The sequence below is a fragment of the Myxocyprinus asiaticus genome, chromosome 23 (genome assembly GCF_019703515.2).
Source record: "Myxocyprinus asiaticus isolate MX2 ecotype Aquarium Trade chromosome 23, UBuf_Myxa_2, whole genome shotgun sequence".
In the NCBI taxonomy this organism is placed as follows: domain Eukaryota; kingdom Metazoa; phylum Chordata; class Actinopteri; order Cypriniformes; family Catostomidae; genus Myxocyprinus; species Myxocyprinus asiaticus.
Window position 1 is genome coordinate 6,768,247 of NC_059366.1, and position 18,066 is coordinate 6,786,312.

Here is an 18,066-nt window from a genome sequence, read left to right on the forward strand (position 1 = left end):
GCAGCTCGAGAGAGAGAGAATTATGGGAAGCTGCCCTGTATGTGTTTGTGTGTCTTTTTATTTAATTAAATGTTACTTATATTATCAAGCCGGTTCTCGCCTCCTCCTTTCCATTGATGTGTTACATTGGTGCCGAAAACCCGGGAGGGAGGAGGGATGCCTGTCGTAGAGTCCTCAACACTGCCGTCCACCCAGGGGAGCGCCACTGCCATCCGCCGGGGGACGGAGTAGCCTGACCGCCTGGACGCAGGGAACTTCCGCCGTCTGCAAGGCGAGGAGGGACGGGACTCCCCGGGCGTCCGTCATTCCATCCGGCCCCGCCCTCCTCCGCGCTACAGCTACATAAAGTGATCAGATTAATGTGAGCTTTTATATGTAACAAGCATCAGATCGGAACTGCTATTGTGACGTGTACACTGCACAATTATACAGCATTCCCTTGCCATTTGAAGGGGTGTTCATACTTGACTTTGAGCACACAATTATTTCGGGCTTCTCTAAAAATTAGGATATGAATGTTATGTGTGACAGCTTGTAGTTTTAATAATCAATACATCATAAATAGCAGAACATATTACATTCATTATGTTCAAATATACAGTCTACTCATTTTTCCAGCAACAATACATTTGTTTATAATAATGTTTTAAAATATACAGCCTTTGAATTTGAATTAAGCCAATTTACCTGTTTCATGTGATATCATTATATGACATCGCTGCCATATACAGTACAGGACCAAACTCCACATACCTTCTGTGTGCTACACTGTGGGATGTGACAAATGTCAGCAAAACTTTTGTTTCTAGTTATAAAGCTTAATAAAGTGATACTGCTGTTTACATACCAGAGCCAAAATCACAAAGTCAACCAGTGATGATGGGGGAGAGCAGCGATTAAACACTTACATTTATAATACTATGGCCATGTAATATGTGTGACGATTATAACACATATTATAAAAAGCACTATAACGTCACTATACAGTATATATTTAATTGAAGGCTATACAGTATACTTGTAACAATTTGTTGCAGAGATGGGAGACGATGGATCTATACACAGGTTTTTAATGAAGGAAATGAAGTTTGCTAGTTCGCTAGTTCGAATCCCAAGGCGTGCTGAGTGACTCCAGCCAGGTCTCCTAAGCAACCAAATTGGCCCGGTTGCTAGGGAGGGTAGAGTCACATGGGGTAACCTCCTGGTCGCTATAATGTGGTTCGTTCTCGGTGGGGCGCGTGGTGAGTTGAGCGTGTATGCCATGGTGGATGGCGTGAAGCCTCCACATGCGCTATGTTAAGCCATGTGATAAGATGCGCAGGTTGGTGGTCTCAGACACGGAGGCAGCTGGGATTTGTCCTCCACCACCCGGATTGAGGAGAATCACTACGCAACCACGAGGACTTAAAAACGCATTGGGAATTGGGCATTCCAAATTGGGTGAAAAAGGTGAAAATAAAATGAAGTTTAAGGTGATGAAGTTTATACAAAATAATGTGGAGTCATACAAAGAACCAAATAATATCATGAACACATTAACTATGATCTAAGGAACATACAAGGAAACATACTAGGAAACTCACTAGGTAACTCAAGAACTGACAAAGAGTGATAAAAACTAGAGGGTATATATACAAACTGGTGCTTGATGAGGGAATAGGGAACAGGTGAGGAAGATGGGGAACAGATGGCTGTGATGAGGGCAGTGCACCATGGGAAGTGTAGTTTGGGGCAAACTAATAACAGAAGACAAAAATCATATCAAAATAAGAGTCCTTAAGAACATAACGGTGACTGACTGTGACAGAACAGGGCAGGGATAGGGTCAGGATGCCTGGGAGGCTGCCACAGGGCAGGAGCAGGGTCAGAAGGCCTGGGAGGTGGCCACAGGGTAGGAGCAGGGACAGGTTCAGGAGGCCTGGGAGGCGGCCACAGGGCAGGGACTCGATGAAGGCAGGTGGAGCCATGAAAGGTTCGAGGGGCAGAGCCATGGAAGGTGAAGCCGTGAGAGGCTCGAGGGGTGGAGCCATGGAAGGTGGAGCCGTGAGATGCTCGAGGGGTGGAGCCATGGAAGGCGGAGTCATTAGAGGCTCGAGGGGCGGACCCATGGAAGGCGGAGTCGTGAGAGATTCGAGGGGCGGAACTGGAGAACTTGGAGCCCGGAGAGTAGCCGAAGGCTCGAAGGACCAGGGTGGAGCCAGAGGCTCGGAGGACCAAGGGAGGTCAGAGGTGGAGCCGGGGGATCGGAAGACTGAGGACCAAGGTGGAGCCATAGGGATGGAGGTCCCCAGTGGAGCTGAAGGATTGGAGAGCCAAGGCAGAGCCAGGTGACCGACAGACCAAGGTGGAGCTGGAGGGACGAGGAACCACGGTGAAGGCGATAGGCTGGAGGACCACAGTGGAGCCGAGGGGACGTAGAGCCAGGGTGATGTCGAGGGATCGGAGGGCCGAAGCGGAATCCAGGGCTAGGAGGGCCTAGGCGGAGCCAGAGGGTCGGTATTTGCCCTTGTCTGAGATGTCACAGGGGGTGACGGTCGAGCCGGTGACTTGAGGGGAACCAGCTGATCTGGAGGAGGAGGAGGAGCTAATGTCCTGGGTGGAGCCAGCAGAGGAGAAAGGGCCATCATGCTGGACGGAAACAGCAGAGGAGGATGGGCCATCATGCTGGATGGAACCAGCGGAGGAGGAAGGGCAATCGTGGTAGACGGAACCAGCAGAGGAGGAAGGGCCATAGTGCTGGACGGAACCAGCAGAGGAGGAAGGGCCATCATGCTGGACAGAACCAGCGGAGGAGGAAGGGCCATCGCACTGGACGGAACCAGCAGAGGAGGAAGGGCCATCGTGCTGGACAGAACCAGCGGAGAAGAGGAGCTCGATGGAACCAGCCGAGGAAGAAGAGTACTCGGGGTGGGCACAAGGGTGGGAACCAACTCCAGGTCTAATAGCTCAGCGAGAGCTGGTTCTGGGATGGACAAGGCTTGCAACGCTGGCTCATTGGCCGTGGCAGGCATGGCTGTTGGCTCGTTGGCTGTGGCAGGCGTGGAGCAAGGGGCAGTGGTAGGCTGTGGGGTGTTCACTGTGGGAGGTGAATCATTGTCCTCATCCTCTTTACCTACAGTAAAAGGTGAGCCACAAAGTTCCAGAGCCACCTCCACATATTCACACAATGTCCAGTGAGGATCTGCCAGAGGTTTCTTGAACTGGCTAATTTAGTGCACTATTTAGACCAGCTCTGAAGTAAATCACCAGAGAGCGGTCATTATAGTGCACTAAATTAACCAGTTTAAGAAACTCACGGACATGATCCTCCACTGGACGGTCCCCTTGTGTGAGGAGGGTAATCTTAACAGCTGCTAGATCCATTTGTGGGGGTCAATTCTTCTGTAATAATTTGTAGCAGAGATGAGATGGGAGGTGATGGATCTATATGCAGGCTTTTAATGAATGTGATGAAGGTTATACAAAACAACGTGGAGTCATACAAAGAACCAAACAATATCATGAACACATTAACTATGATCTAAGGAACATACAAGGAAACGTACTAGGAAACTCACTAGGTAACTCAGGAACTGACAAAGAGTGATAAAAACTAGAGGTTATATATATAAACTGGTGCTTGATGAGGGAATAGGGAACAGGTGAGGAAGATGGGGAACAGATGGCTGTGATGAGGGCAGTGCACCATGGGAAATGTAGTTTTGGGCAAACTAATAACAGAAGACAAAAATCATATCAAAATAAGAGTCCTTAAGAACATAACGGTGACTGACTGTGACAATACTAGCGTTAGTCATTAAACAACACATACAATTTTGAAGCACAGAATTTATTCACGCCACCAGATTACAATGTAAAAATAGTCACATTTACACAGCAAGTTGATATGTAAAATGCTGGATATTTTTGTAATTATTTACATTAACTAAGCTACAAAAGAGACAACTTATGCATGACAACATAAATAAAACACAATAGTAATAATTAATAATTTGCATAGGTTTTTTTGCCTCGGTTGCTTTCTCTTTATGAGCTAAAAGCAGATCTTACATTCATAGGTGGGATCATCACAGACGTTTAGTAATATAGTGACTGAATCAAACCAGAAAACAACACAAACATTTGTAACTCCTAAATGAGAGATGTTTACGGTGATATAACACTGGGTGTGTGTGCTCACCGATCACACATCAGACTGGCGGGCATAAGGAGATAAATTGTGAATAAAATATATTTAAATGTATATTTTTGGAAGCTTTTATTGACGTCATTTCACAGGTGTTTCTCCATTCAGCGCTGTTGCTTCCTTACGCTGATGGTCACAAATATGCCCACTGTAATGAAAGTGTGTCATTGTGCGTGAAACGTCATGACGCCATTACTGTGTCAGTACTGAACATGCGCAGATTGTCCCAGTTTCACAAAGCAAAACGATCAAGAGTTTACATGGCAAAAATCATCTTTTCAAACTAATTAGAAAAGGTTTACACCACCCCTTACAATCCGAATGAAATTTAAATCGGATGTGGCCAATTTAATCCGTTTGACGTGGTTACATGAGACTTTTTATTCGGATTGAGCTTCTAGTCCAATCACAAATGGATTACCAGGGTCCATGTAAACGCAGCTATTGAGGCTATGATTCATATTGTTTGACAGTTGAGGGCGCTATTGTGCCACTTTTGAATTTGACAGCCACAGGAACAAATGCTGCTCTTTTGTTCGGTTTTGATCTCAAAATTATCTTTGGAGGGTGAGGTTTTGGAATGAGGGGGTGTGGCTATTTCAACGGCTCAGTCACATAAAAGCTTCAGAATGCTAAAATCGCTTACAGCACCTTTAATAATAATAATAATATAAACATACAAACTTGGAACAACATTGTAAATGTAAAATGTTTGTGTGAACTTTTCCTTTAAAATCACAAAACATATCTGTGAAACACAAATGTTCCTCTCCTCCTTAGGGAAAACTAGTCCTGTACTAAAATGCCTTTTGTTTTAGGTGCATACACTCCCGAAGAATATGATGTGGCATCTCAATTTATCCCACTGACTATTTAGGGAACATTTCACATGCTCTGCGACAGTTTGAATTTGTTCTTGCAGTTGTCAACTTGATGATCACTTCTCACTGCTTTAATGCTTTCCATTGTTTTCTCTCCCCACCTGTTTCCTTTTTAATTCACTTCATCAAGTGGATGCTTTACCATTCTTTTCTGTCTTTTCAAAGCTTTGCAATCGCGACCAAATCTCAAGTCTCAGCTTAATAAGAGAGTATCATGCAAGAAGACGCTGCCTGATCTGAACTCTATTAACTTCAAACTCAGTGAATAAACATGTTGTCGCGCTTGACGCACGGCGCATCGAGGCAGTGCCGTCACTTTGGCACCCTCGCAAATAAATTTGCTTTCCGCTTCACCAAAACACAGGCTCGAAACTACACAAAGTTGCAATAACATTACTGCTCTGGGCTGCTGATGAAATAACAGCGGAAGCTATTCACACTGAATGAGAATGGTAATATCAGAATATGTATTCTTAAAATAAACAGTAGCAGCATACAGTTATGTTTCATAAATAGGAATCTCATGCTATTAATGTGGTCATGATCTTGAATTTTGCCTGATGATTCACTGTCATACAAATAACTGTGAATGACGATTTGTCTTTTTTGTGTCATATCACATAGTGTTTAGCCAAAGTAACGTGCCGGGTTCAATACAAGTTAAGCTCAATTAACAGCATTTGTGGCATAATGTTGATAAACACAAAAAATAATTCAGTCTTGTCCCTCATTTATATATGTATATATATATATATATATATATATATATATATATATATATATATATATATATATATATATATATATATAAAGAAACAAAAATCACATTTATTGTAAGTCACTTAGAATGGAAGTTAATGGGGCCAGGCCATAAACATTTAAATATACACAGTTTCAAAAGAATAGCCACAAGACGTAAACATTTTACGTTTCAAAATGATTTTAGTGTGATAAAACTATTTACTAACCTTATGAGTGTAAAGTTATATCCAATATTACAACTTTGTAATCCCGGTATTGGATATACTGTAAGTCTACACAGATAAGGTTTGTGAACGATTTTATTACACTAAAATCATGTTAACATGTACAGTATAGTGTTTACGTTTTGTAATGTAGCTATACTATTAAAACAGTGTGTATTTTAACATTTATGGACTGGCACCATTCACTTCCATTGTAAGTGACTCACTATAATCACTTTTTTTAATAAACAAGGGATGAGTCGGAAAAAAAAAGTGCCATTATGCCACAAATGCAGTTAATTGAGCTTAACTTGTACTGAACCCTGAACATTACATTAATACACATGCTGTTAGAATAAGTAATTTATCAAATTGAAGTTTTAACCTTAAAATAAAATATATAATGATGATGATTATTATGATGATGAATGGCTATGATATTCTGGCCCCTAGATATGGCTTTGGTTGATCGTTCAAAATAATTTTTATCGTACACATTTATTTTTTTTTTATTGTCTGTATTGTCAGAAATTACATGATTTTAGTTATTTTAGCACAAATGGTGTAGGACGATTTGCTTGTCAAATTTTAGGGTAAAGGATTTAATTACATCCAGCCTGATCTCATGAAAATGTTGTAACTATAGCGACATTTTTGCAAAACGATAATACGTGTTTCATAACACATTTTGTGGCAGTTCTGAGGTGAAATGTCCACTGTGTGGCGCTAAAAGCGAGTTAAATTTTGTTCCAAACAGATGAGGTTTATGAGGTTAATACTATTTAGAGTTTTATATCAACAAAATGCACCTCCATACACTAAACCTAACCGATAGTGTCACAAAAAGCAAATGTTATGTGAAAAACGAATCGCTGAAACAACCATGTCATTTTGTGGTGTGTCTGTGATGCTTTTGGCTCACATGTCAACTCATGTGCTCTTCAGGACTCGAACTCCGGTCCTTTGCATCACAAGTGGAATGCTTTATCAGTTGAGCTACCATGCAATTCAATCATGTTGAACAAGTTTTTAAATGCAGTTCAGTCATGACAAGTCTTGGAAAGATTTAGCATATTAACGTGCGAATGACATATTGATAGGATATTGGTCTTGGTAGACTAGATCTGCTACGCTGCTACAGAGCAAGTAAGGAGGCTTGCTACTGCATGAAAATACACATACACACTGAGTTATCATGTGGAGCATGCTGCTGCTGCTGCTGCACAATTAGACAAAACGCAAAACATGCTGCATTGAGCATATACGACTTGCTGGTTCACAAATGGACATTACAAACAATCCCCATGTAGCAGATCTAGACATGTGAAGCTGGGGTGGAGGTGGGTTTCAGAGAAAAAATTGAGATTGGCTACCCTATTACAAGTCCAAGGACCAATCAGCTTAAACCATGCAAGCCAGTTGGCTTATCATGTCACGTGTGTGCGAGCCATATGGCTAACAGGTAACAAGTCAAAGAACCTATCAGCTTGCACCACATAATGACTGTTGCATGGCTGAACATTGTTCATTTGGTTATGTAATACAAATGTTCAAACGTATCGCAGTCGTGTGCTATATTAAAAGTGTTTAGATATCGTAATATAACACTGTGTAAGGAACGGGACGTAAAGTACGTTTTTATGAACTGATAATCTGCTGTTGATAATAGTCAACCGTGATTCACCTCCATTAATTAGCAAACATATTAAACAATGTCATCAATACACAATAAAGCATAAAGCCCAGAGTATGGAACAGACAAATCAAATCACAAGAGCACAGCAATGACTCTATAACAGAAACATGCATAGAGCCGGCCACCACATTCAACCACACCAGACCGACATAGATCAGAAAATAAATACTCGCTGCCCTTTTGGAGTCAGTTTGATTGATCGGGCATCTCAAAAATATTCAGTGAGATTTCTACAGTCAAAATATACTGCTCATCCCATTAAAATCAGGCCAGGGCTTCTTTTAATGCCACTGAAATGAGATCAATACTGAAAATGCTTGTGAATGTCATGGAAGAGACTCGGCGAGCCATCATTTCAGTAATCCATATGAAAGTGTTGCGGCCTGTTTGTGAAATGCCATAGCTGTGTGACTAGAATAACTCGTCTGTAACTCGGTCTTTACACCTGCATCATGTGACCGTAAAGCTCTCAGACATCCTCTTTGAGAGGAAATGTTTAAACTACTTCAACCCTCAGAGGTGTTGGAGAAACAAACACTGGGAAATCAATAGTTCCATTGAACAGTGCTGTTGTCTGTCTATATGTTTATGTTTGCTCCTATAATTCTGAATAGTCTCCAGTGTCTTACGGTTACACGGCTAGTTGATTACGGCACAAGATACAGTAAGAGTGTATGTGTGTGTGTGTGTGTGTGTGTGTGTGTGTGTGTGGACCATGTGTATGAAATGGTAAAAAAAAAAAAAAACATGGCACTCTTTCTTAAAATAAGGCTAACCAAGTGTAACCAGTAGCTGAAATGATTTTGGCAAAGCCAGCCCCAAGCAGAATAGAGGTTTATGATCCTTTATATGGGCTACTGGGGAGGTTTTGGCTGTAGGTAAAGTTTAAGAAGGTTGTTCATTCTTACACTCCAAAGAATTTAATTTTTCTCTGGATAGCAGTAATAATGCCCCAATCGCATGAACATTATCTTTTTAACTATGTCTGTCGCTTATATTACATGATTGGGTGATTCTCATGACACATGTCAAGAAAATGTCCTGGTCACATTTAACTCCAAATCAATACAGAAAAAAACATTTTACTTTTTATTTAATTTTTTTGCATAAGGAAAATTATGCCTACATTTAGGACCCTTAGGTTTGTTTGTATTGTGACATTATTTTCAGGACACTTAAGCACATTTTACCCAGTAATCTCATGATATAAAATGCATCTGGACGTTTTACTTGTACTATTGCCATTGTTTTAATGACGATTCTCATTACTGTAGCATATCTCTTTTTTTATTGTTTATATTAACAATATGCTGTTGTTCAGTAAATTGTTTTGTGCAAAATATGAAAGGCAGTGCAAAGAGAGTACTACTACTGTGAAGTATAAATAGGGTACAACGGGGCTAAAGGCTCCCTGGGGTTAAAGACACATCTAAACTTAACCAATCAGTAGAGTGTGTAAACATGATAGGAAGCTGTTGTGTGTGACAGAAGCAAGTAATTGTCGTGCATTAGATGGAATCAATGTCCAGCGTCATTGGCTGTAGTGAAAGTCATAGAATTCAAACGAGTGCGGTCGCACGATATCATACGAATTAGCAAAATTTAGAAAAGTCGTACGGATCTTGACGATTTCGCCGTGAGAGTGTGTTGAACATTTTCCAGATCCAAGATCATTGTGTGTAATGTCTAAAGTCTGATTTTGAGGCAATTTTATACAATATTTCATACATATATATATATATAAATCTTTTATTTTTTTATTTTTGTAGTTAATGAAAATCCCTGAAATTAATACATTAATTGTGAGACAAAATATGTGTTACTTTTAGCTTTGTTCAAGGTTATTAAATCAAAAGTTTTTCAATAACTGCCTAATAAGTGAAAGGATAGTATTTGGGATAAAAGCCCCCCTGTTGCAGGAGCTAAAGGCCACTATTAAACACATTGTTTTTCTTAATGGGGGGAATAGATTTGTTATGAAGAATGTTCAAAGTGGGCTCACATTGACTCATCCAATCAAAATGGGGATTCATTAGTTTATGGAATACTTAAGATATAATAAAATGTCTGAAGTGGCTATTTTAAATAAGCATTATCTTAATTTCTTACTCAGCATCTTGCAGTCTCAAAAGCACTTGCAAAAGTTGACAAATTTTGCACTATAACTATTGCCCTGTTATCTACACTGAATCAATATAACCCCCCTGGGGGCCTTTTACCCTAAATGAGGGTTAAAAGGCTCCTTCGACAAAAATTATGAGAATTAGGAGGAACATTTTAGTAAGTGTCCTGAAAATAATGTTATTATGTAAAAAATCTTAATGGCACTAAAATAGGCTTCATTTTCTACATGTAAAAGATCATTTCTTATTTGTTTGTTTTCAACCATCCGCTCACAATTATTTAATCTAATTGTGATTGTTTGAAATAGCCTTAATCATTGTGCATTTTAATAACATGCAAGCAATTAAATTAGGACATAACTATAACTGTTCTATTCTAATTTAAAATAATAATAATAATAATAATAATAATTTCAGTATATTTAAAGAAAATTACATTTTAATAGCGATGCTTGCTAATGCAACTATCACTACAACTGTTGCTCATACTTATGGTTAGAGATTTGAAAAAAATAATAAATAAATAACCCAATTTACTCAAACTCAAATCATTAGAAACATACAGTATATTAATTGAGCTATTGAGCTATTAGGTACAAAGTTATAGACTGACAGCCTCAATCTTCATTTACTTTCATTGTTTGGATAAAAGAGTAGCGTCAACATACTTTTCTCCTACTGTTTCTCTTCTTATGCTCAGCAGAATAAAGAATGTAATGTGGGTTTTGAAACAACATGAAGGCGAGTAAATGATGATAGAATTTTCATTGTTAGCTGAACTATCCCTTGAATCGCCATGTATGACCAGCCAAAATTTTATGACAACCGTATTCTTAACCATAGGGGACAAAATTGCAGGCTATCAAATCGTTGTCTAAGCAGTATTATTCAGAGGAATGAAGTTTTGCCTCTTGCCTATTTTTGAGCAATTCCAGTGAATACAGTTTGAGCTTTTTCAATTGTAGTGCCCTGAGTGAAAGTCTGTGACAGATATTCAAGTAGACATGAGGGAATGAGATTTGGTGCAGAGATGGACAGCTGACAGGTGGTCAAATTTGAAAGCTAATGTTTAGAGTGCATCCTTTTCCGAGGAACCCTTCTGATTACTTTGACTTCAGTAAAGCAATTTCCAGAGCAGTGGCCTTGCGGACAGTCGCCGGCTGACTTACATGTCAAGTTTTTTCAGTTAGGAGAAGAGAGAGAGAATACAAAATCTCAAAAGTCTCTTTTGCCAGTCAAATTGTGCATAAAAATAAATGTAAGCAAGGCTGTGCATTACAGTAGTTTTACCACCGTTAAAGGGTGCCGTTAGCATTGACACAGAGGTTTGTGGGAGCTATATCTTGGCATTTTACAACAGCTTTGAATGTGGCTAATCTAGTCACATTTAACCTGTTGTCATGCACAAGATCAACACACTAGTGTCCTGAGGTCTGTTTGTTTAAAATGATCATTTATTACATATAATTTACTGCATATTGTACTGTCATAGAATGTAATGTCATGCCATTTGTTATCTAAAGCAATGATACTTAAGATGTGACTTAAAGTGTCCAAATACCTTTTTAGGGCTACTGTTTTGCATCAGAATGTTCTAAGGGTTCGATATTTTACTACTGTTTTACAATAGAATGTTATAGCAAGAGTCATTTCTTAATTTGTGTCAGGAGTTTATATGAAAATATCCAAAAAGTAAAGGAACTTTAAACCTTTATTATGTAATGGCGAAGCACATTCATGACCAATCATGCAAACTTTGGTGTCGTTTTCTTGCCATGGGTGCAGTAAACAAGTCCAAAAAAGTGATAACTTGGAGAAATGTGTGAATATGTATTATTCTTTATTTACATTATATATATATATATATATATATATATATATATATATATATATATATATATATATATATATATATACAGTATATACAGTACTGTCCAAAAGTCTTTTCACAAAATGTTTCACAAAAGCATTTGTCTTAAGATGGTTATTTGTATCTTCAGCTTTAGTGTCAATAGGAAATATAAATGTTAGACTTCCAAACATCCCTTTTTGCTAATAGAAAAGATTAGAATAGAAGAACAGGGAGCCCTGCAACAGATGTCATGGCCCCCACATAGCCCCCCACTGAACATCGTGTCAGTCTGAGATTACATGAAGAGACAGAAGCAATTGAGACAGCTGAAATAGATAGAAGAACTGTGGTGAATTCTCCAAGAAGCTTGGAACATCCTATCTGTCATCAACCAAGAAAAACTGTGTCCAGGTGTCAGTAGGAGAATTGGTGCTGTTTTAAAGGCAAAGGTGGTCACACCGAATATTGATTTAGCTTTTTTATGTATACTGGACTTTGTATGACATTAAGTGATAAATGAAAACTATTTATGGCATTTCTTTTTTTTTAAGACATCCTCACTATGCAACATTTTTCACTAGTGCCTAAAACTTCTGTACAGTACTATATATACAGTATATATATACAGTATATATATATATATATATATATATATATATATATATATATATATATATATATATATATGGCTGAGATATTACAGCCAACAACAAAAACAAATGCATTGATACTGTTGAAGTGCAATGAAGCTCATTTGTCACTGATTGATTTTGAAGGAATCGTGGGTTTTTGAAGGACTTATAATCTGCAATTCAAATGAAATATATATATATATATATATATATATATATATATATATATATATATATATATATATATATATAAGATTCCCCTCCCATCTGCTTGTGCAGTCATGATGTAGTCTGTGGACTTGATCTTCATCAGTTATTGGCAGCAGTCATGAAAGTGGCCCTATTCTCGTGACCTTTCTGACTCTGTAGCAAGAGCTTGAATAAATTTGGCTATAACTTGTGAATAAAATAAAGGCTGTTCTCTTTGAAGGCCTCAGATCTCCTCAGCTGCTCAACACAATCTTTATTTATGACTTCCCTAAAACTAACATTATAATTTATCAGACTGTGATAAATTTTATAATAATAATAATAATTGTATGTCTTAATAAAGTATTTAACTGTACATTGACGTAAATTATTGATACAAGATTTATTTTTTTTGGTCCTTTCTTGATGAGAATTCCTCCACATTTTTACATTTCACATGTTGTATTCCAGATTGTGCTGTTGTCCCAATGTTTCAGGTCTTGTGTGATCTACACAGCACTTTTCAAACAGACTGAGTTTGTTTTGTCAGGTTAATTCTCTGTTGCCTGCCTCTTGTAAAGCACACTCATTTCACTTTCTTACTCCTTTGCCTCCTCAGCTCAACCTACTTTTCATGCTCTGTTGAACTTCACTTTCATCAAAAGAAATAGGGGAGTTCACACAGCAGCTGCGTACATTGCAAGTCACTGCAGTTTTGAGGTTTCTACCATACGACTGCGTTCAGTTCCACCAGAAAACAGCCTGTCAGTTCAGTGGCTGTGGCGTACCTGTTATTTGAAATTAATGTACGATTTTCTGCTGAATTTGTTCAAAAACATTGAAATCAGTCTTGTGATTTTAAAATTGAGTAAAAAAAAAAAAGAAAAAAAAAAAATATATATATATATATATATATATATATATATATATATATATATATATATATATATATATATATATATATATATATTTGTGTTAATCTTACAAATACGTACATCTCCAGGTCACATTTGATAAACACACACAATGCACACATACTTAATGGTCCTAAAATAGGATTAATTTTCATTTTATTTTGGGGTGAAATATGACCCCGACATGTTCTTGGCAGGTTTCATGAGATTCACAGTCATGCATAGTACAGAGACAAGAACTATCTCAGACTTTCTCAGAACTCTGTGGCAAAAACAAAATAGTTTCCTCATCAAGGAAATGGAGCTCTGATTTGGGATGAAATATTAAATTATACGCTAATGACTGTGCTGTAGCTGCCATCATTAATGCTTGTTAAGGATATGAATGATTATTGTCAAGAGTCCGTGTAGTCTTTTAATTGGATTTAGTGTCGTCTTTGATTTGTGACCATTTTTTCTTCCTTTCAAATAACATATTCATCAAATACTTTTTCCAAAAATTAAAGTTCATCATTTACTCTTGTGTTTCAAAACCCTTATGACATTTGTTTTCTTTGGAACACAAAATGAGAAATTTATAGCAGAATGTTCATTGTTTGCTTTGTTTTTTGTTTAGTCGTATTAACTACTTTTATGGTCTTTTTTCCCCCTCTCTTTTCATTCTTGAGCTTGACAGACCCTAGTCTCCATTTACCTTCATCTTAGGAAAAGAGCAGCTCAGACATTCTGATAAACTTCTATTTTGAAAGAAAGTCATAAAAGTTTGGAAATAAAAATTAAAAAAATTTGGTTGTAGAAAGGAAGCAGAAAAAATAATCACAAAAAAAAAAAAAAAAAGAAAAAGAAAAGAAAAAAAAAAAAAGAAAAAAAAAATATTGCTCCAGGACTGTAGCTGTAGATGTTTCAAACCATTACCATCATGGCTTCACACTAAGGGCCCTTTCAGAGGTGCGTAGGTAAACTCAAGACAGTTCCTTAAACCAAGCATATACAACAGGGAACATAAAGTTTACTCCTTACGTTTCACAAAGAAGGGTGAGGTGAAGTTTTAATAAGCTCCCTGGAATATGTTTTAAAAAACAGAACAAAAGAAAAGGCAAAAACAAGACAGAAATAGCAGCAGGTAAAAACATCAAAGTTTGTATTGAGGAAACAAGCACAGATTATTTGCTCTCACAGTAAAGTCAGTAGATTTATCTTTTGTCTTACCAATGACTTCTCTCGGTGTATTAAAGCAATATTCTGGGTTCAATACAAGTTAAGCTCAATCAACAGCATTTGTGGCATAATGTTGATTACCACAAAAATTAATTTAGACTCGTCCCTCCTTTTCTTTAAAAAAAGCAAAAATGGAGGTTACAGTGAGGCACTTACAATGGAAGTGAATGGAGCCAATTTTTGGAGGGTTTTAAGGCAGAAATGTATAATTAATTATTTTATTTAAACGTATGTATTATTTGAGCTGTAAAGCTGTTTAAATCATAATTTGTACAATCAATTTAGGGTTTGTTGACATTACAACGTCATGGCAACAAAGGTATAAAATTGGCTATAACTTTACACAGAATAGGTTAGTAAGAGATTTTATCACACTAAAATCATGTTTACATGCATATTGTTTATGTCTTGTGGCTATATTTTTAAAACAGTGAGTATTTTAACGTTTAAAAATTGGCCCCCATTCACTTCCATTGTAAGTGCCTCAAGCTTAACTTGTATTGAACCCGGAATATTCCTGTGAAAGAATAGTTTACCCATGAATTAATGTCCGTAATTACGAACTACCATCATGTTGTTTCAAACCAGTATGCTGTTGTTATTTTTTCACTGACCACAAAAGGAGATTTTTAAAGAATATTCATGCAGCCGATTTTCAAATAACAGTTCATAATGACAGCAGTCACGCTCTAAAAAGGCACCACACCATGAAGTAAAACACCCATGTGAAATTTTGCAAGTCTTTAGGCCTGCAGCACAGGATTGATGTCATGATTATCAGTGAATAATGATGTGAAATTTGGTCTTGGAAAATAGTGAAATGGTTTACTTCTACACTGTTTACAGTGCTTTATTCTGCGTGTTTGGTCATGATGATCTATTGTTATGTGGGGGAAAAAATATATGTGAAGATTTTTTTTAAATATTGTTTCTGTGTTCCACTGAAATAGAAGAAGAAGAAAAAAAAAGCTCACAACAAGAGGGTGAGGGTGAGTATTTAGTACTAAATTGACAGAACTCTTGTTTTTGGGTGAGCTATCACTTTAAAATGCGGTAGTGATTGTATATAAGTAAAATGGTTATTTCAAAGGAAGCAGAGAAGCCCTTGGGTTTCCATATCTCACAAATGAAATTAGCAGCACACTGCTGTGAATTGAAATATTGCAATGGAAATGCAGAGCAGCCGACAAGAAGCATAATTAGGAGACGGCAGGGACACATATTTACTCAGGCCTGCATAGAACTTTTAATTTAGTCTTCTGCTCATCTCTGCCATAATTATCTGGAATGATAAAGGGGGATACGGATGAAATAATTTGGCATGCTGAGCAGAATTGGAGAGATGGGGCAGTTTGAGATATTAGGTAACAACATAAAAGGAACAATATTAATGAGACTGATTACAAATCAAACTCACATTTCTACACTCAGTAATGGTTTGGATTGACTAAAGTAGGTGAATATAACAGCACAAGGAATGATAATTACATTTTCTTAAATTTTCATTCGTTGGAATAAAATGTATATCTTTACTTAAATGATCTTTCAGCTTTCAGAGTATATATATGTATGCGCTTACATGTTACAGTAAATGTGGCGACCAGTAACAGTATCTAAAAATATACACTTTTACTTATACAAATAAATAAAAGAAAAAAAAATGCATGTCATTTGTCAACTACCCATATACAGTGGTCCCTGAAGTTTGTGGACACTTACAGTAAGTGCCATTTACATTGTCTGAATGTCATTGCGTTAGATTACAAATATCAAACCAAGTGACAAACAAACAATGCCAGGGTTTTCCCAGAACTAACCTGACATTACTTCTGCATTTTTGCAATGACATTTAACCATCTGGTGTCATTGTGGTTTTTAGTGGATGTATGAAGTCAGTTCCCCTCAAGTTCACAGGTGTCCTAACAGAGTAACCACATGTGTAGTTCAGCACATAAACTATGAACATGTTCCATTAACATTTGGCAACCAGAAAGTTTCACAAAACCATTTCTCTTTATTTCAAACCATATATATAATGTTTGGTTTTTTTTTCTCCCCAATTTGGAATGCCCAATTCCCAATGCGCTCTAAGTCCTCGTGGTGGCATAGTGACTCGCCTCAACCCGGGTGGTGGAGGACAAATCTCAGTTGCCTCCACATCTGAGACCGTCAATCCGCACATCTTATCATGTGACTTGATGAGCACGTTACCGCTGAGACATAGTGCATGTGGAGGCTCATGCTATTCTCCGGGGCATCCACGCACAACTCACCACGACCCCACCCGAGAGCGAGAACCACATTATAGCGACCATGAAGAGGTTAACCCAACGTGATTCTACCCACCCTAGCAACCAGGCCAATTGGTTGCTCAGGAAGCCTGACTGGAGTCACTCAGCACGCCCTGGATTCAAACTTGCGAGGTGTGGTAGTCAGCGTCTTTACTTGCTGAGCTACTCAGGCCCCCCGATATATGATGCTTTACAATTTGAAACCTAACAGACTTCTTTTAGTGCTTGTGTTATCTTAGACATTTCTTCGACTTACTGTAAGAGTCCAAATACTTTTTGGGCCACTGTATGTGCACATGTGTGTAATTATGTTCTCATTAGTAAATCTTATTTTTGTAATGATTGTAACACAGTTCTTAGCTGATTGTACACACTTTTGCTTTCTAAAATGAGAATCTTGTTTCTTTTCAGGCTCACTGGAATGAATCTGCCGTCTCCTGTCATTAGTAGCAAGAATTGGCTGCGGCTTCATTTCACGTCTGACAGCAACCATCGCAGGAAAGGATTTAGTGCCCAGTACCAAGGTAAGGGGTCAGTCTGTGTAGGACACTAGAGGAGAGAGTGTTCAGTGTTGGTAGATATGGGACACTTGGCAGTGATAGACAGCACATCCTTTGGCATGTTCTGCTGTAGCTAAATATGACATCTTGGCTTGCCTCTGTGGCTCTATGAACAGACACATCGCTGGAATGATGATTACTGCCCCCCAAAACCCCCTTTGAAAGTATGAAATCAATCATAATAGTAGTGAGGGAATTCACGTTCCTAACATGAAGCGCTCTTAAATAATTTTCATGATATGTGTTTATGATCGTGCCGTCAATTTGCATAATGAGCGAGGGATGCCGTGACTCTCGGGTGAAGCTCGAGGGAGTTGTTGAATTTGTTAGATTTTAGAGCATCTGATATAAATGCTTTTTCTTTTTATTTGACAAAACTATATGCACTGTTGAAATATTGCCATTTGTCTCGGCTACACATACGATGGTTTAATGCAATAGAAAATGCCTCCAAGAATATTTTAAAGCAACGGCTCTTAATGGTTTTACTTTAGCATGTTTTAGTGTCAGCCAAATACAACACCACAATGGTTTATCATACAAAAATAAACAAAAATGT

The 18,066-nt window shown here is 37.9% G+C and overlaps 1 protein-coding gene across 1 annotated transcript in view; it reads left to right on the forward strand.

Annotated features, from left to right (window-relative positions):
* LOC127414313 (CUB and sushi domain-containing protein 1-like) overlaps positions 1-18,066 on the forward strand; it is a 520,597-nt gene that overhangs the window by 185,737 nt on the left and 316,794 nt on the right. The window contains exon 6 of the mRNA XM_051652256.1: positions 17,359-17,471. Coding sequence (XP_051508216.1) covers positions 17,359-17,471 — 113 coding nt within the window. The remainder of the gene's footprint in view (positions 1-17,358; positions 17,472-18,066) is intronic.